This window comes from Pecten maximus, chromosome 3 (assembly GCF_902652985.1).
Source record: "Pecten maximus chromosome 3, xPecMax1.1, whole genome shotgun sequence".
NCBI lineage: Eukaryota > Metazoa > Mollusca > Bivalvia > Pectinida > Pectinidae > Pecten > Pecten maximus.
The window spans coordinates 6,191,500-6,211,795 of NC_047017.1; the positions used below are offsets into that span (position 1 = coordinate 6,191,500).

The 20,296-nt window shown below is 32.4% G+C and overlaps 2 protein-coding genes across 2 annotated transcripts in view; one reads left to right on the forward strand and one right to left on the reverse strand.

The window, feature by feature from the left end:
• Positions 1–4,958, reverse strand: part of LOC117323037 (son of sevenless homolog 2-like) — a 31,450-nt gene extending 26,492 nt beyond the window's left edge. The window contains 2 exon segments of the mRNA XM_033878028.1: positions 618–878; positions 4,574–4,958. Coding sequence (XP_033733919.1) covers positions 618–878; positions 4,574–4,660 — 348 coding nt within the window. The 5' untranslated portion in view covers positions 4,661–4,958.
• A 228-nt stretch (positions 4,959–5,186) lies between these two features.
• LOC117323038 (axin interactor, dorsalization-associated protein-like) lies at positions 5,187–20,233 on the forward strand. The gene is made up of 10 exons (XM_033878029.1): positions 5,187–5,333; positions 7,381–7,444; positions 7,970–8,023; positions 9,006–9,060; positions 9,214–9,304; positions 10,119–10,165; positions 11,054–11,182; positions 12,724–12,846; positions 14,118–14,235; positions 14,769–20,233. The coding sequence occupies exons 1-10, from the start codon at positions 5,218–5,220 to the stop codon at positions 14,860–14,862; spliced, it is 891 nt and encodes a 296-aa protein (XP_033733920.1). The 5' UTR covers positions 5,187–5,217; the 3' UTR covers positions 14,863–20,233.
• Positions 20,234–20,296: the final 63 nt, after the last annotated feature.

A 20,296-nucleotide genomic window follows, 5' to 3' on the forward strand; every position in this document is an offset into this window, starting at 1 on the left:
AACAAGGGCATTGTTATTAATTCTAACAAAGTTTTAAAATTGTAGTTTCTCTCCTGAAGACTCACCATTAACAATACATTTTGTATATATGCATAAATTATATATAATTAGAAATTAAAGGTTTGTGAAATGTATATCCTACTGTTTTTTTGATGGAAATGGTGCTGAAGGCAATATCTAAATTATCTCAAAAAAAAAAAGAAAAAAAAAGAGATCATTTTCGAGGGCATCCATTTTTGATTTTCAGCAATTTCCTATTTTAGAAGTCAAATCACTATTTCTCAGAAATCTCAAAGGTTAAAACGTAGTCAAGTAGTCATTCATATGTCCCTTCAAACCTGAGGGTCAAATTTATATTTTTGGGGTCAAGAACATACTCTCAAAGGTTAGGTCTGGTCAAATTTACATTTTTGGGGTCAAGAACATACTCTCAATGGTCTACGACATTTTCTACTTTCCAATTAAGGCAATTTTTCCAGTTTGGACAGAAATGGATGGACTAAGGGTCTTCATCAAGTTCATGCCTTTGATATTATAAACTTGTAGCTTGTGTATAAAACCAAACCACAATTTCATGATATACTTGTACAATTTATCACAGAGAGATGTTAACAAACCTTGATGAGGAGGGTGTGGATTTTATCCACAGGCAGGACAAGTGGGGTGTTCTTGCGACCTTTCTCTAAGGCGCTGTTTGCGTCACGGATTGCCCATTTGTCGATAGGGTCAGGAAAGGTCTTGTTGACTCGGTCGATGATGTCCTGTACCGAGTGTGGGTGTGATACACAAAGTGTGACCAACAGATTCAGAATGAGGCTTTCAATATAGTCCAGAGCGTCATCCTTCGCCACAAGAGATGGGTGCACCTGCTGGTGGACCTGTAGGTTAAAGTAAATGTAAAAATATTATCTTGTTCAAATAGATTAACCATATTACATCGCATAAGGGATCAGGTCAGGATGACATTTTGGATTAACCAATCAAATTACTACTTACAGAATTTTGGAAGTGAATTTTGTATGTGCAAAATAATATATAGCATAACTACAGTGTATAGCTTGCATTTATAGCAGTCAATCTGTTTCAAGTCATTTCGTCCAACGAAGTGTATAGATACATGCTGTACTGAAATGGTTGCTTCAGATGCATAATATGTGACGAATGGGTGAGATCGATGACATCGAAAAATTGACAATTCGACCTGAAAGTGAAATATTGAGATAACAAAGGTAAAACCAGAACTGAACCCTTATGCGATGTTGTTAGATGTTAATGTAGCGTAGTGAGAATGAGCATCTATATTTTAATTAAATTGGCATTAATAAGCAATTGTTCCATTGAAACTTGAGTTTAACAACATTCTGTATCATTCAACCATATCTACCAGAATGGTGACATGCATGAATGCTTGATTACCATTGTCGACAAATACTTATATAATTAACACATTGACATTTCAGACAATTTGACTCAGTCCCAATTGCAAGGATGTGACGTCGGTAAAGTCACATTTTATAATGTACAAGTGTTTCTGCTAACAGTCATCAGGGTAAAATAGCGAAGAATAAGTTTGAGAAATATTTATATTTTTCTAAGGTTACTTAGAAAAGGAATCTTGACTTTGATAGCCATTCAACTTCCTAGCTTGAAAATGGCCAAAAACACTTAAGTGAATTTGAAGGCACAAAAGCATGGAGTCAGTGAGTATAGGGCAAGATATCATTTTGGGTCAAACTGTTTAAAAGATTGTTAGCTAGGTATAAGCTGGGACACTGAATTTAATTTGTTCAACATCCAGATTTCCCACATGTTTTGTGTTTAAATTACATTCATTGTATAATGTATACATGTTAATTAAGGATTAAGGATAACATTTTTATTTGCCTGGCTGGTTTTGAATTAGACACAATATCAACAGGTAGTTTACATCATAAACCGTAGAATCAACAATGTAGATGAGAAATTCCCACAGCAAAGTTTATCTATCACAGTTAATTATAGGTAAATGTACAGTACATGTATAGGTTACATGCAGCTCAGGAATGCCATCAATCTCGAAAATCTTCACTATGAGAATGTTACAGTCATGTTTATGTTCAACCAACATTTTTGGCTACAAACATTATATTGAACATCTATAAATATAATGTTTCTTTATCAGCAAATGCTCAAAATATTAAACCATTAAAGATATTTACATTATAAGATTGGCCACAAAGCCAATTTTATGTCCACTCCAGTTTCTAACTGCAGGCGTATACGTAGGCCTAAGCTAGGCTATATATTTTCAATTTAGCTGAACTAGAAATTTATTTTCTGATAATTTATATGTTTAGTATTGTACATTTTATGAAATACCTTTATTAATTCATACTGGTATATTAAAATGTTGACCCATGTCAGAAATAAATCTGTATCCAAGTTCAGAGTCGTCCTGTACCTACAGAGAATTATGATGGGACACAGAATTTCTGGAAAAGCTTGAATTTAACATTGTGGGTCTCATTTTTAGCAATACAGTTGAAAAGGACTCATGAAAATAAATTGTAGATTGATCATTGTTTGTACGTTAACTTTCACCCCATTGAAAATTTTACAATTCTAGAATTGAAATAATGTTGCAACATGATAATATATACAAAATGTATAAGAGTTTTTGATCTAAATTCCATTCTTTTGATCTGTAACTGGTGACAAATTGATAAATTAAATTATTTTTTTTATGAATTATTTCTATTGATCATTATATTTCAATATTAAATAAAATGATCCAGACATTTCTTAATAATGATAAACTGATTGATTGAAAGTATTGGTTAGATATGCTTTTGATGAATGAGGTACGTGTAGAATCTATCTGAGTGCGTATCTATGTAAATCATATTTAAAGATGGAAAATTGATCTCAATGGAATGCTAACAGGTGGAAATTGATTTGTAAATAATTAATACAAGTCCCCTTGGAATATCTATTGCAAATCATATTATTATATATCAAGTGTTGTGCATTTTAAAATAGATTTATTAAAGGTTAGATTTCAGTATTTTTTTAAAACCTGATTTTGGGGGAATGTTTCAAATTCAAAATGATACCATTTTCACTATTTTATTTATAGAAATCAAAGTTCCCAATTAGAAAATCTAGAAAAAAATATCTGGTTAAAGTTTGAAAATTGTAATATTAATGTAAGCATTAGAATAGAAACAGTGACCAAACTATTCTGTTCACTTCAAATTCAAGCTTCTATAAAGTGCAATAAAATCAAGTCACTTGAAATTATATCAACTACCTGTTGTTGAATATTAGTGTTGCTTACTTTTAAGTTTCATTACGTTAACATTTTCCCATTTTCCTTAAAACTATGAAAAAAGGGTAAAAATATCACTTGATTTTATTATTCATAGCTAGTCTAATTAATGAAATTATGAAAGGTCTAGATCTATATATATGTATCATCATTTCTTATACTATATTTCTGAATTGGACAGTTAATTTTCATGATCACAATTTTCTTAACTGTGTCATGTTTTCTCAGGATTTTCAAAATGCTTCATGTACATGTCACATATTTAATAACACATGTACATAATATATAAATATATAACATTGATATAATTTTTTCCTGACAGAGTTACAGTTAATATCTATTTACCTGTAGACTTTACACAACCATATTTTACAACTGACATTGTTCTCAAGAAATGCAATCCCATATATGAAATGGCACATAAGTACACTGTTAACATACAAATAAAATGATAACTTTTGAAAGGATATACTGGATGCCTTAATAGAAAGTCCAGTGCAGTTCAATTTGTTAAACATAAAATAAATCAGACAATCCATTTAAAATATGATAATAAATAATTATTTTACAAGTGTGCATAAAATTTCCCTTGTGTCTTATTGTAATTCAAACAAATATGAGGAACATTTTAATTTCAAGAATGCAAGAACTGAGCTTGGTCGAAATTACCATCATTAGCAAACTACATGTGTAAACTAATTGACAGTTTGAAAGTAAAACATAAGCATTATTCAATTCTATAGGAATGATAACTTTTAAAATCAAAAACTTCTTCATTGTTATAATAACATATTGTAGTTTATTTAATTACCAAATCCAAAGATAATGCTTTATAAAAATACAGCAGTATTTTTTATGTAGTCTAGACAAATATAATACATGAACAGTTTGTTTGTTTAATCAAACACAAACAAAGGCCAAGAGGGTGGCTAAAGAATGGAATTTGTTATCGTTGTAGTATTTCGCGGAAAAAGTCTTCCTGTCACATGATACAAAAAAGTTCTTGATTGCAAGGCCGATATATTAAATAGGTCGATTTAGAAGACTAGAAGACTGTCAACTGTCAAAACGAAGTCTACCGTGACATTTCGAGGATCGTGCCGTTTAATAAACACTGATGTCCTGTCTTAAATATGTTATGCTATTTAGTTATTGATATAAGTGACAATTAGCTATCGTGTAATAAACTGCGCATCTTATATACAAGTGCTTGATATTCAACTCTCCACTTTCTCAGCTGTGCATCTCGACCGATTTTCGACTTACCCCATGCAACGCGCTGACGAATATGCCTTTCCATTTCGCAGCATTTTCTTCGGAGAAGAGATTCTCTGATCCTGTTGCAGGAAACATTCCTACTGTTGCTCGATCAAGTAACAAAAACACATCACGAAACCATGATTGAAAAGATTGACTATATTTCTGAAATGCTCCTGAAGCTACGGCAGGTGTCGGTGTTGGTGACCTTCACGTCAACAACATAGCTAGGCCTTTCTCACGCTACCAGCGACTTTCCATCCCGATATGTAGCATCATGGTAGTGTCATGTATATTATTCACATCATTAAAATACTCCACTTCCGAAATTTAGGTGTAAATATTGTCTTTTGTTGGTACCAAAGCTTCCGCAAAACCACAACAGGAAGTTAAAAGTAAGAATCGTAATGCGCATGCTTACTACGCCTGTCGGAAAGTGGCGAAATTTTTCCCATGGGATTAAAATATTTGGAATTCCAATCATATTTTTGTAACCTGTTATAATCAATTTGTAAAAATATTTGTATAATATGTTGAAAGTTATCAGTCAATGGTACAACTAAACTTGACGTATGAAATGGATATTTTTAATGTCGTAAAGTTGTTGTACCTATTTATGGTTTACCCGGGGGGATGACAAGAAAAGGAATGACATGAATGGTTTCGAAAACCAGGACAAAGTTATAACTACCTGGCACACTGCATTCAAGCGATGCACCGACTTCGACTTATGGGGACAGCCGGTTGAAGCTATCGATGGGTATCACAGGTGCAGAATGTTCTCGCATTTATAGATCTCGGCGTAATGTTAACTTCCTGGTGCAGTGGTGACCTCATGTAAACAACATATAGAATTTCACAGTTGAGACAGCCTAGTGTGCGTCAATGCCCCATCACAGAAATATGTAGAGTCCGCGAGTTTAGAATTACTGTGCAATTAATAGCAACCCATTAGCTTAGCTGCATAGCATGTAGTTGAGATACTGCTTTGCAAAGAGAATGCAGGCAAATATGAAAATTCGTATATAGATCTACATGTATAGATATAGCGCCATTTTCAGCCATAATCAAAATTAAATAAGCCCATTCATACAGTTAAGTGATGTCAATATGCCAAGGTTAGCCCCTCCCACTGGTTGTCTGGCTTTTGGGGTCTACCTATATATTACTGTACATTGGACAATCTCTTCCTCATTTTTGTCCCAATTATGAATGTCATCTACCAAAATGAAGACTGGATAATTCTCTGTTTTGTCTGCTATGACTACAGTATATCAATAGTTTTCAGCTCACCTGTGTTTTTTTCACTATAAAACCCTACTTAACCCAAGCCAAATAAGACCTCCAGTGGATATGGCCTAATTATACATATAATCTATATTGACCCTATATTGAATTTGTTAATTTAGAACACTATTAATCGCTGCATTTCATAACATTTTATTTGTTCTTTTACTCAAGTCAGATTGTTTTCTAAATCAATTGTTTTGTTGCAAAATACAGTGTAATATCAAAAGTATATAAACCCTGTATAATCATAAATGTCACATAAAAATATGAAAAGTATTACTTTATATATAAAATTAATAAAACCCTGTATTGATATATTCGGTTGTAAAAGCATGAAAGGCTTGTGTTGCCATGTTTAATATGTACATACTTGAAAGTTTACTTTACTTGAATTTCAGAGAAATGAATGTTGATCTGCCCAAGCTAGGCGTCTAACCAATAACTTTGAACTCTCAAGGCACGCATCCTACCACTCTATACTAAAGTTAATTTGCAGATAGAGTCTTAGCTATTAATGTGACAGACCTTATACTCTCAATTTTTACAGATAAATTGATATCAGTTGATTACCACATATGCAAATTGTAACAATGCTACCAGTATAAAAAATTGGCCAAGGGGAACATGAATTATTTATTTGACCAAACCCAATTAATATTGAAATGCAACATCACAAAATATAAAGTATGTCTATATAACCTGTTGGAAGTTATATATATAATTGGCAATAGTTTAAATCTTCTCAAGAGTCATGTGCGAGTGATCATGATTATAAACTATCATTCACCCAAAAATATTTTGACTGTGGCAAATATGACCCTTATAAACCATTAAGTTGATTCCACTGAATCATACTTCCCAAATTTGTCAAAAAAAAAAAAAAAAAAAAAAAGTTTGCCAATAAAGAACTAGATAGAAAAAGAATAAAAAGATTACTTTAAACAGAATCTGGCAGTCAACACCATCATATTACTGTATCTGGTAATAAACATCTACTCCTCACTTATACATGATACAATACATTAGTTGTGCAAACTAAAGTATATACATAATGTACATGATATTATATGATTACCTTTTTTTGCTGTTTTATTTAATGTCAAACTTCATATTTTGCTTAATAAATTTATCATGTAAACACAGTAATAACAGCCAAGAAGATTTAAAGAATTCGAAAGGCATACAATTTTTGCAAAAAAAAAAACTTTTGATCATGTGATAAATGAGTATTATATTAGTTTCCAAATCAAGCAAGATTTAATAATACTATTCATAACCTTTTCATTCTAACTCAACAGATCTAGAGGCTTTCTTGTCTTTGATTTCCAATCAATCAAAACCCTAAGTATCATCTCGTGCAAATCTTTTTCAATCAATTTAAAAAAGTGAAACCATTTGTTGTATCGTGAATTCTTTTATGAAACAAGAGGTTTATTTCCAAAACTGTTATAGCTATAGAGTATAGATGTGGTAGTACAAGAGTTCTTTGTGTATATGTCTTGTCAATATAATATTTTGTATTGTAGGCTTTCCAAACAGCTGCAGGAGTTCTCTGGAACAGACAGCCAATTATTCACAGATGAACAGAAGGTAAATAAAGATGGTCCTTGGATCTTTCTGATAATTATATATTACACATATACATATGTATATGGTATCGTGAATTTCCAAAAGTAGCAAATCTCAAAATTACATTTTTGAGATATATGGATTGCAGGGTGTGTGTATGTATTGAAGATTGAATTGATAGCCTTAGTATAATTAAACTTAATTACAAAAATTACAAAAATTAATGAATTACAAAAAATGTTTAATTCCACAAATTTTTCAGAAACTTGCTGTTCAAATTTGATAGAATATCTTTAGGGGATGTATCAGTATTTCATTTATTTGTCAAGTATTTACACTAGGTGTATCATGTTGTTTGTTGCACCAGTTTAATTTGTTCAAGAAGATTTGAATCAATAATTTAATTGTCTTGCAATTAAGCTTATAATTTGTAAAATTAATATAAAGCTCTGAAAAAAAAAAAAAAAACAGCAACATTTTAAACTAGTGATTAATGACTGGTATTATTGCTTAATGTACATTTTTGTGTGATTTGTCTTTTTACAGAAAGTTCTTGGGAAGATTTCAGTCTGTCTGAATTTACGATGCAAAGTATTACAGGTATGTTATAAAAAGTCAATCACTCTAAACATTGTCAAACAGTTTTTTCTGATTTTTCCCTTTAGTTCAATGTTACTTTTCAGATTTTTCCCTTTAGTTCAATGTTACTTTTCAGATTTTTCCCTTTAGTTCAATGTTACTTTTCAGATTTTTCCCTTTAGTTCAATGTTACTTTTCTGATTTTTCCCTTTAGTTCAATGTTACTTTTCTGATTTTTCCCTTTAGTTCAATGTTACAAACTGTATGACTTATAAGTACAGGATTTACTCTCATGAAATTATTCAAAGAGGAAGTACACTTTGTACATGTAATTTGTTTTTGTTGTATATTAAAAGATACAGAAAATAGACTAGAGTGTGAAGACAGTGCTGTTTCTAATGTAAACAGATTGATAAAAAAATATACTGTGTAACATAAAATGTTCGTGCATACTTTCTTTCATGGATTTGGGTTTTCAATTTTTTTCGTGGATACAAACTTTAGTGGTTAGCAAGAATAATACAACAATAATACCTTGAACAAAATTTGTTGTATTTATATTCGTAGTTCCATAGCAACCACAAAACAATGAAGTTTATACACAATAAATGTTTTATGTTATACTGTATAACATATATTGTTACACAATTTAACAAACAATTGGCACTTATTTATGAAATTGTAATTAAACATCATTTGTACTTATACATGTAATGGTAAGTGAAGTGAGTGCAAGTTCGATTGTGTCAAGCTACGTAAACAAGCCCAGGCGCTTGATTAGCTTTTTATTGTGCTCAAAATATCATCAGAATTTTAAAACTGTAATTGGGCTTCATTTTAACACATGACGCAAAAAAGTATATTTTACCCACCTAGTATGATTTGAAAAGAAGAAATAACTATAAAGAGGAGGGGACACTTGTTAGGGAGGGAATTATGACGGTTGTCCCGGCCATTGTTATTATTGTTTATATAACCAATCTGTGTACATTCTTACTTTCAGAATCCGGGATCTCCGGAGGGAATTATGTTAGAAGATTTAAAACGCATCGGCTCAAGTAAGTTCATCAAATCTAATGTAGTTATTCTTTTAAATGTTAAACCAGCTCCAGTCGCTCATCAGGTTGAATATTATTCTAATAAAAGGGTTGATGCCCGAATTACAGCTTGATTTTAAGTAAAATGTTTTTTTTTTTGTTTCTTTTTTGAAGCTTTGAAGACTGTCCTGAGCCAAAAATGTCAAGATTTCCCAGTCGATATTACGGTAGCACAGATCCGAACACAGTCCCTCAACAGCTCCCAGTAAGTAGACTGTTCTATAAATAGTTAATATGGGAAGAGGGAGGGTTGGGCAGGGAAGTATGGATACAGATCCGCACATAATCTTTCAACAGTACCGAGTAAGTAGGATGTTGATACAGATCACAGTCCCTCAACAGTACCGAGTAAGTAGGATGTTGATACAGATCACAGTCCCACAACAGTACCGAGTAAGTAGGATGTTGATACAGATCACAGTCCCACAACAGTACCGAGTAAGTAGGATGTTGATACAGATCACAGTCCCACAACAGTACCGAGTAAGTAGGATGTTGATATAGATCACAATCCCTCAACAGTACCCAGTAAGTAGGATGTTGATACAGATCACAGTCCCTCAACAGTACCCAGTAAGTAGGATGTTGATACAGATTCACACACAGTCCCTCAACAGTACCGAGTAAGTAGGATGTTCAAGAAGTACATTATATAGTGACAGGGAGGGATGGGCACAGATTCCCAACACAATCCCTCAATAGTGAACCCAGTCAGTATGCTGTTCCAGAAACAGTTCACACGTAATGTAACATATGGGAAGAGGGAAGGGTAGGGGAGGGAGGTATGGTCACATCTCCCAGCACAGTCCCTCAACAATACCCAGAGAGTAGGCTGTTCTAGAAATACACATACAGTAACACAGAGAGCATTTAGCAGAAGTTTTTCTGTACTAGTTTTGTCCGGATATTTGTCCCAGTTGCTGTTGTTGCTTGACTAGTATGTTTAAAATGAAGATTGAAGATTAAATCTGATAGAAATTGTACGATTCTGAGTTAACTTACATTCTCTCTGTTGTTAGATTCGCAAATTCTCCAGATCTTGATGAAGAAAAACAAGAAGGCAGAGGTATGTATATGACAATGAATACAATAAAAACTCATTGAAAAAGTGAAATAATTTAAAATTTAATTGATTATGTCGTTTAAATTCACATCATTTTGCTGTATATTGAATGAAATACTGGTACTGCCTTTGTTTTGCATTAATCAGTAACTTGCTATCGAAATTTACTGTAAAATGCAGACAAAAGCAAAATAATTTCTATTTATACATTCTGATTCTGCATATAAAAACTAGGGCATATTCTAATAAAAATGCATATCTTATGGGAGGACTCCAGAAAAAAAACATTCTAGGCATGGTGGATACTGGAGACAACACAGCTTATTATAATGATAGTGTTTGAACTACCTCTATGGTTGGTCCCTGTTGGTATAATGATAGTATTTGAACTACCTCTATGGTTGGTCCCTGTTGGTATAATGATAGTATTTGAACTACCTCTATGGTTGGTCCCTGTTGGTATAATGATAGTATTTGAACTACCTCTATGGTTGGTCCCTGTTGGTATAATGATAGTATTTGAACTACCTCTATGGTTGGTCCCTGTTGGTATAATGATAGTATTTGAACTACCTCTATGGTTGGTCCCTGTTGGTATAATGATAGTGTTTGAACTACCTCTATGGTTGGTCCCTGTTGGTATAATGATAGTATTTGAACTACCTCTATGGTTGGTCCCTGTTGGTATAATGATAGTATTTGAACTACCTCTATGGTTGGTCCCTGTTGGACAAACCTGAAGTCTTCCCATTGGGTAGATTTTTTATTGGAAGAGCCCTTAAATCTTGTTTAGTCTCTGTGCTATTAAATCTTTTTGTCGTAGTCAGCATGAAATCTTTGCACACGTATAACAGACTGCCATTATATATATATAAACTGTATATTTTGTAGCCAATGGTAACCTACTTCCCAAACCTCTTCCTGTGGAGGGTATGCCCACACTGACCATCAGGATTGAGAAGATTTGTCTGAAGGACGCCCGCCAGTTTATAGATCCCTACATCACTGTATCCGTGAAAGGTAAACAGTACAGTCATTTATCCTGCAACTGCCACCGCATTGTCGGAATACACCCATCATATATATTTTTGCTGTATACGGCAGTGACGGGAAACAGCTGTATTTGGGAATCTTAACACGTGCATCAATTCGACTGACCTACTTCCAAGTGAAACAATGTTTAAAAGGGGAACATATTTGGATTATTGTTGATACCGTTTCACTTCAAAAAGATTATTTCTGATGATTGTTGCAGGATAAATAGAATACATGGTCAGTGTCTTAAAATATAAGCTGTATTTTTGGCTCGGTACAGAAAGACAAAATAGGGCTGATATTTTAAGACACTGACCATGTATTCTCTATGTATCATTCATCCAAACAGTAATATGGATATTTTGCAGGAACTTTGGGGTAGGACTGTTCCAAAATTATCCCTGTTAGGGGGAAGGGAGGGATGGATGATATTTTTTCAGAGACCCCAGTATATGTCAAGAATACTAGAAAAATGAGAATTTAACCCCTATACCACCGATCAAATATCAAAACATATTTAGTGTCAATAATGGAATACTAGAAGAATCAGATTTTACTCCCAGCACCTGTCAGATTTTAATACAAGTGCCTCCTACCCCTCCCACCCCTCCCACATGGGTAATGCTGGAAAAGCCCTTACAATATGGAATATTAATTGATAAACAATTAACTTTATTAGTGGTATATCAAAAACCAATTTATACATGGTGTATACGTACCTGTAATCAGAAACATTGATTTGACATGGGTCCGATTCAGTAAAAAGTTTTGTTTGTGTAAAATTGTCATCAAAATCAAACTTTCAAAAGTTACATATTGTTTATATTTCTTAGCTGATAAAGCAGGCTTTAAGTAGACTTAATGCTATTGTCATGATAAATTCCTCTGATATTCACATTTGAAACAATGTCAGAATTCAAGTGTCATGTAGTCAATAATTACATTAGATTATCATGATCAGCCAAGACTACTATCAGTAATTACTGAAAAGTGGCTTAAGGTTTTCCTAATTACATGTACTTCCTATGTTATTGATTATGGATTTATTCTGAATCGGATCAGATGTTTGATAGCAGTTAATTGATAATGGACCAATTCCTAGTTTTACGTTTTGGACCAGTTCTGAGTTAAAATTTTTGGACCAATTCCCAGTTCTTCTTTTTAGATCTATTCCACGTTCTAATTTTTGGACCAATTCCAAGTTCTAATCTTTAGACCAATTTCCAGCTCTACTTTTTTTAACCAATTCCCAGTTCTACTTTTTGGACCAGTTCTGAGTTCTTTATTTTGGACCAACTTTATTTTGGACCAACTTTATTTTGGACTAATTCCCAGCTCTACTTAACATGCTTCAGATTTACTACAGTTGGCTTGGTTTTATTTACAGTAACTTAAAGTCTTAATTCATCTGCTAAAATGGGAAAACCCTAAGGGCAATGATAGCTGTATACTAAACCATTAGTTTCTGTAATATGACATTGCCCTAACTGCAGAAATATAATAACATAATTGTGGTACCTCTTCAGACTCCTTGGGATGCAATCTGATGGCCCCACAGGAAACCCCTGTGGCCACAAGGAAAGAAAGCCAGCAGATCATCTTCAATATGGACGTGTACATACAGAAATGGATCGACAGCCTTCCCTCAGGTTAGTTCCGAGTCACATACTGTTGCTGTAGCCATTTATATCATACTTATCTATATGTGTACAATTCACATCCATGTAAGTATATGTACTTTGCGATCCAGGTATTCATATCATCTAATGGATGATTAGTCACTGTGATCATGTCAGGATATCGGGCCGACCATCACTGTGCCATTGAAACGTTCTTTATGTAAGAACGTGGATGTGGCACAGTGGTATAAACTGTTGGTATAACTGACTAGGCGATTAGGTGCCATAGATATGAGTTTGAGGTTTGGTTTATTTTGTTTAACGTCCTATTAACAGCCAGAGTCATTTAAGGACATGCCAGGTTTTGAGTTAGGGGAAAGCCAGAGTACCAAGAGAAAAACCACCGGCCTACAGTCAGTACCAGGCCCCTGCCCCACATGGGTTTCGAACTCGCGACCCAGTGGTGGAGAGCTAGTAATATAGTGTCGGACACATTAACCACTCGGCCACCGCAGCCTCCTGAGTTTGAGGCTCGGTCAGGGCATGAATCATAAAATTGTCTTCCTTCATCATTTGTATTACATGTTATAATCTAATTATGTGTAGATCCGAAAGTTAAAGATTTTAATTTCCTGTTGTAGTTCTACTGTGCTAATTATATCTATTTAAGGATATAATGGTGTATCTGTTTGTTACTCCATAGTTCTGGTTTTAGCCCCTATATTGTCAACCAAGCACCTGTTGAATGAGACTTTTGTTACAGTAGTCCTTTGAGTCTTTGACCTTGGACAATGTCAAGTTGGAACAATGTCAAACTCTAACATTACTATGTACAATGTCCAACTCTAACATTACTATGTACAAAAATGAGGGTTATTTCTGGTTACAGTTTGTATTTCAGGTAACTGTATTTGAGAGATTGAACTGCTTGGAAATCTGTCTTTTCATCTTTTTAATTATGCTTATTTCCACCGAGAGGGCTTTGTATACCACTAGGTATTTCTTGAGACCTAAACGATGAACAACACTACTCCATTTTATTTTCTGAACACTAAGAAGGATTTTCTTCTTTTTATTTAGCATTTTAACACAAAGTACTTTAGTTTGATTTGAAAGTATGTGATCTTATTTAGATACAACACTAAAATAATTATGCACTCAGGTTAGATTTAAATGCAACAAGTGACTGTTGCAGGTCTGGTAGGCCTCTTGCATCTTCAATTAGTCATATACAGATGTAGTTTCCTCCCAGCTCAACATCCTACAAATCTTATTTACACTCTGTATTTCTTTTACTTCAGGCTTTGCCATATTTTTTGAGTTCAAACACTACAAGCCTAAGAAGTCCGCAACCAGTGTGAAGTGTTGGGCGTGTATGGAGAAGGACGAAATCAAAGAAGGAAATGTGGCCCTGGAACTGTACGTAAATTCTTAACCTAATGTGGAACTTCAAAGTTATAAAACATTAACTCTAAAATTAAAATCAAATCCATGTCATTATAAACCGCACAACCTCTTAACACTGAGGTCAATCCTATAAACATTGTAATTATTGATTATTATCCTTATAAATAGAACTGGTTAATATCTTATTTGTCAGGGGTTAATTAAGTAAGTAATACTATGTACAGTGTAATACATTATATTCTCTGGTTCAGTTCTAGACAAAAAAGGAAGAAACAAAGAAAAAAATGAAAATTGTAGTTGTTTAAGGCAAAAACAAAATTGTACATTAGAATTCCCCCTTGGCTTTCAACATTTGCAATCAGAAAGATCTGAATATGGAAACCGGTACTTTGAACATTAAAACAAAATTTGTTAAAAGTCATGTGAACCTTGTGTCATTCTTTTGCAAGTGACTTTTTTCAGTTTTTTCCAGTATATTACAGAATTGTATATGGACCTTTAGCGTACATTTCATCAATTTTATTTCGTTTTATAATTTTTTTCAGATACAAGAAGCCAGCTGATTACAAGAGAAAAAACATCCGCCTCCTAACAGTTAAACCACTGTTTCTACATATCAAGCTTTTGTTCAATGTGTAATCATTCTGTTTGGTCTAATTAACAAAATTTGTATTTAATTTCTCAAAAAGCTATTTATACGTCTATGTGATGGAACCAATCTTATTAGATCTCTCAAGTGTATTGCTTTAAAATCTGTCAAATATGCCCTTTATCCTCCAATGTCATGTCCAGTCTGATTATTATGGCCATTCAGATGTCGGATATGACAAGTTTATTTCACATATAGGGTGTGTTCCACAGGGATCAATTTGTTTAGTCCCGCAAGGTGTTAGATTAGAAAGGTAAATCTGACCTAGTTCTTGAGTCCCTCCGTATGTCAGATTAGACAGGTTAATGTGACATTTTGTTAAGTCCCACAGGGTATCGGATAAAACAGGTTTATCTGACCAATTTTTCTTAGTCCCACAGGATGTCAGATTAGACAGGTTTATCTGACCAATTTGTTGAGTCCCACAGGGTGTCAGATTAGACAGTTAATCTGACCAATATGTTGAGTCAATTTATATATCATTATTTAAAGGAAAACTATTTAGTTGTACAGATAATAGAAGCCTTATGTCTAGTAAGAATAGACAAAATATGCTTTGATGTCATGATGTTGAGTCTGGGAAATATCTTGCATAGTCATACAACATATTTTCAAATCTCTGTTTCTGCAAACAAATTTCATGGTGATCACTCCTCATGGTAACCAGTCCACATGGTAACTGGTCTTCATGGTAACCAGTCCACATGGTAACCAGTCTGCATGGTAACCAGTCCACATGGTAACTGGTCCTCATGGTAACCAGTCCACATGGTAACCAGTCATTATGGTAACTGGCCAGCATTCTGATCAATCCCAATGGTAACCAGTCCACATGGTAACCAGTCCTCATAGTAATCAGTCCACATGGTAACCAGTCTTCATGGTAACCAGTCCTCATGGTAACCAGTCCTCATAGTAATCAGTCCACATGGTAACCAGTCTTCATGGTAACCAGTCCTCATGGTAACCAGTCCACATGGTAACATACCTTATGGTAACCAGTCCTCACGGTAACTGGTCCGCATGGTGACCAATCCTCAACCGTCTGCAGAGACAGAATTACTGTAAATTGTTATATTTTCTTACCAGTTTTATTATCAATTTTTAAACCAGAGGAAAACTTCAATACAATGTGTCATAATTTTTTTTTAAACCTGACATAAACAACAGACAAGGGAAGAGTTGATAGCAAGCTGTTTGTTTTAATGGACAAGAAGTTGAAGATTTAATTGGATGATGATATAACAATATACAGTTCTATACTACCTGTAATATTTTATTGCCAAAAGAATATACATATATATATATATATACTGCCATGTAGTTAGGAATGTTGTATAATAATAAAATTTTATTTTGTTTTATGTTGGTCTAGTAGTGATGTTATTTGGAAGATGAGATCTTTGTTTTCATTGTTAACTGTTGTTGTAGATTTTCTGTTTTTGATTTGGTTGTGATTTAATGAAGTTTTTAAAACACATAATGATGGCATCAATATTCCTGGTTTTATTTTAGTCATTATTTTGTCACTGCAAATTTTGATTTAATTTGCAGGTATTGCGGCAATTCCAGCATATTTTAAAGTTATCTACATTTTGTATGATAATTTCCCTGTTTTACATATTTTCCTGCAGAAAGTATTCTTGGACAGCTTTCTGTAGTATAAAATTGTTGAGGGCATGGGTACAATTGATTTTGTTGTTGAAACGACACACATTCCAGGTAGAACAAGAAAATGTCCTATATATTTGTTACCTGCATTGAAGATATAAATTAGGCATTGATGTCAATTCTTTTTAGTTTCATTGTGGTATGAAAAAAAAAACTGGTTTGCAAACTGTATGAGTCCCTATAACTATTGACATCAACATTTATGATTAATTTTTTAAATTGATTTTTAAAATTAAAACATGTTTTATGTACAGTTTAACTGATCTTATAAGGGATTCTCTTTAACAAATCAATACGTAACGTCAATGGCCGTATAGTGACGTCACATTTTTCGCGCCATTTTCAGATATTTTTCTTTGCATAGAGGTATGAAAATATTCTCAACCAATCAGAAAGCTGCATTCTGTGTACAAACAATGGAAAATTAATTATGATATGAACGAATTTTCTCAGAATTGATAATTATTTTTTTGGCTGATTAAAAGAAAATATGAGTATACGTACAATTTATATTGTATAAGCAGTGTATGAAAATAAAATGAAGCTTACATATGTAGGAGAATTATAAACAGTTTTAAACTCGGAGAATAACCACTCAATAACAGTCTTGTTCTGTTTGGTCAATTTTGTCAACTATCATAATTTTGTAATTTTGTACATTTCTACTTGTGTGTTTTTACATTTGATTTACATCCTGTTAGATCAGACAAACAGTTCTGTGAAAAGATAATTGTATTACAGGTAGTTTTTCAGACTTGTTATTTTGTACTTTGTATTTTGTAAAGGTATAAACTTTTTAATTGCTTAAAAGTCAATCTGTCCAATGAATTTGCGGCTAATTTTTGGCCTGTAATTTTTTTCACAAAAATATTTAGTGCCTTTACTACCGTGCCTTTTCAAATTTTGTTTCACACAAAATTTTGTTCAGATGAATTTTCTTTGAAAATCAAAAACCCTCCAGTGCCTTTTTATAATTCTTTGAATTTCATGTAATTTATAATACACTTTAAATTGTATGTACAAAAAGTTTACCATTAAAATTTTAACTTTTTATTTTTTAGAATTTATCTTATATTTACTATTTTTATGAAAACTATTCCTTTATCTATAGGTATTGTTTATATTTTAAGATTAATAATGAGAATTTGATTTTTCAATTTAATTTTATAATAGAATATTCATGGTGAGAAATCAATTTCTTTTCAATTTGATTTTATATTTCAAAAATAATGTTGAGAATTTGATTTCTTTTCAATTTAATCTTGATTTTAAAATTCATGTTGAGAATTTGATTTCTTTTCAATTTAATTTCTTTTTCCTGGTGTCATTATATTGATTCCTCTGAATAATTTGAAGAATCAATTCTACCGCTGCCATTACAATTACAATTCTTAATTGAATTATTACAATTACAATTCTTAATTGAATTATTTCTTCATAATTTTTTCAACAAGTTGAATTTTGTGGAATTAATTGATACTATAAAATCTGTATAAAATCAAAATTACTATCTAATGAATTAAATATAAAGTAAAATTGATTTGATTTGAATTTTTTCGGTTTTTATAGTGTACACTGTACATGTAATGATTTTTTAAACCAATGTCAGATTATCATTTTGAATTAAATTTATTAAAGGGAGGTAATAAAATTGTCTCCCATTAATCAGGTATCATTTAAATAGTTTGTATCACATTGCTCAATTTTACGTTTAAAAGTATTTTGTGAAAACTGCTGAGGAATAAATATAAAGTTATGTTATTTTTACACATATACATGTATTATGTAAAGGCCCTGTGTTTAAAATGTATATTTAATACTGTTAACAAAACATATATATATATTATGTTATTTTAATTAACACACAATTAATGCCTTATTCTACACACCAGAAACGTCTTTTTTTAACCTAAAACTTTCTGAATATCTAATGATTGATCCCTTTAGGACTCGCACAATTAAATCAGCCAATCAGCTGGTGTTTCATGTGAACCAGTCCCTGAGGAAAATGAGTTTCTTTAGGTTTGTAGCTATTTCCTGAGTAAATAACATATGAAATGGGTACTTTCTATATATGAGAATAAAGAGCAGGTTCTTAGAAAATCAAAAATAAACACTCCTACTGAAGATAGAATGATGTAAGGTTCCAGGTGTAAAAAGCCGGGAATTCCCCAGGTGGGTTCCCGAGTGCACTCTAAATGTCAGGGTTACTGTCTTCCGAGTACCCGTGTGCTCTTATATGCCATTAAACATATACAATAACACATTTATCCGATAGAAAAAACTTCAAACTTTAATTTGATATAAATTTCACATCATTTGAACTTTAAACGAGCGAATGAAGGGATGGAGTCACTAGTAATAACATATAGTAACATATTTAGTTGTGTGAGCCCTTAATTAGTAAAACAGGATTCACTTATACCAGTATCCAGCTAATCAGATATTCTATAGTAAAACCATTAAGAAACTTCATGGCTTCACCAGATGGTCCATTATTTCAATCAGGATTTACAAGGTATTCCTTGGGCATGCAGTCTTCAAAATTGTGAAATCCCTAACCCTCTCTCACAGGGACTTGGCGTGAGTTCCTAACCTCACAGCATATGTATTTGTATTACATATTATATATAAAGACTTGGGTTGGGATTTGATGTCAGGCCCCTGTACCCTCTCTTGTTGAAGTATAAGTAGTATACATTCCAACTTTTATATTGTTAGTCCCTACTGTATATCTATATACATACAGTGTATATACAATCCACGCTCACATTGTTAATATCTTCACATGTTGTAATTATGCTTTTAAAGATATACTTTATATTAATGGTGATTTTGTTTCATTTAAGAGAAAGTATTTAGATTTTTTTTTTAATTTTAATTTCTGGGAAATATTTTCATATTTGAAAGGGAAAGAAAATGAAAAAAATAATTTGTCAGAATATATGGAGTATTGTTTTCAAAATCTGAAGGTTGTAATAAATTTCTAGTGAGAAGATGGTATGTGAGCAGAACCCATTGACTTTTGGGGATTATCCAAGCTGTTAAAACAAATTTAGATTTTGAAATGATTGGATGTCAGTAATATATTGTTCTAGAAATCATGTATCTTTTTAAAGAAAAGGGTAGTTGCTTATAGTTAACTGTACAAATTTGTGTTAACTTGTTTGTTCAAGAATTGATCATATACAAGACTTTTGGCTAAAGTTCAAAATATCTAGCTTTGTCGAAGTCTTAAACTTCAAGAAATAATATGTCAAATTCACAACATAAAAGAAGTTTTGGACCTGTTAAAGTTACAGATAAATTTTGAAATTCATAGAAATAGCTTGTTTCAGTATCTTTTCAGTTCTGGTTACAGATAGATACCTACATTTACCTTTGTGAGGTATTTCATCTATAGGTCTCAATCCACTTTTGTTAAGTATAGGATATTCTATATTTGTTGAATACAGTCAAATAGTTTTAAGGTATTGTATTTGAAATCTATGTATACATAGTCAAATGTTTTATTTTAATCTTGAGGGAAAACTAAGTTTTTTTATGTAAAGTGAAATTATGTGAGTTCAGATGCTAAATATATATGCCTTAATATCTTCCATGTGGACCAGATTTATACACCGCTGTTATTTTACATATGTCCATGTTGTATCATATATAATGACTAAAAAATAAATAAGTGTATCATTACATATTGTCGAACATTTTATTAGGTCGCTGGAGACATAATCTCAAGTGACCTATTGCAATCTC

Excerpts from the sequence above, each read along its gene's own strand:
- LOC117323038 (XM_033878029.1), top strand. The coding sequence starts at position 5,218 with ATGAATGGTTTCGAAAACCAGGACAAAGTTATAACTACCTGGCACACT. Across the intron at positions 5,334-7,380 it reads GCTATCGATGGGTATCACAG|GCTTTCCAAACAGCTGCAGG; the intron begins GTGCAGAATGTT and ends TTTGTATTGTAG. Across the intron at positions 11,183-12,723 it reads CATCACTGTATCCGTGAAAG|ACTCCTTGGGATGCAATCTG; the intron begins GTAAACAGTACA and ends GTACCTCTTCAG.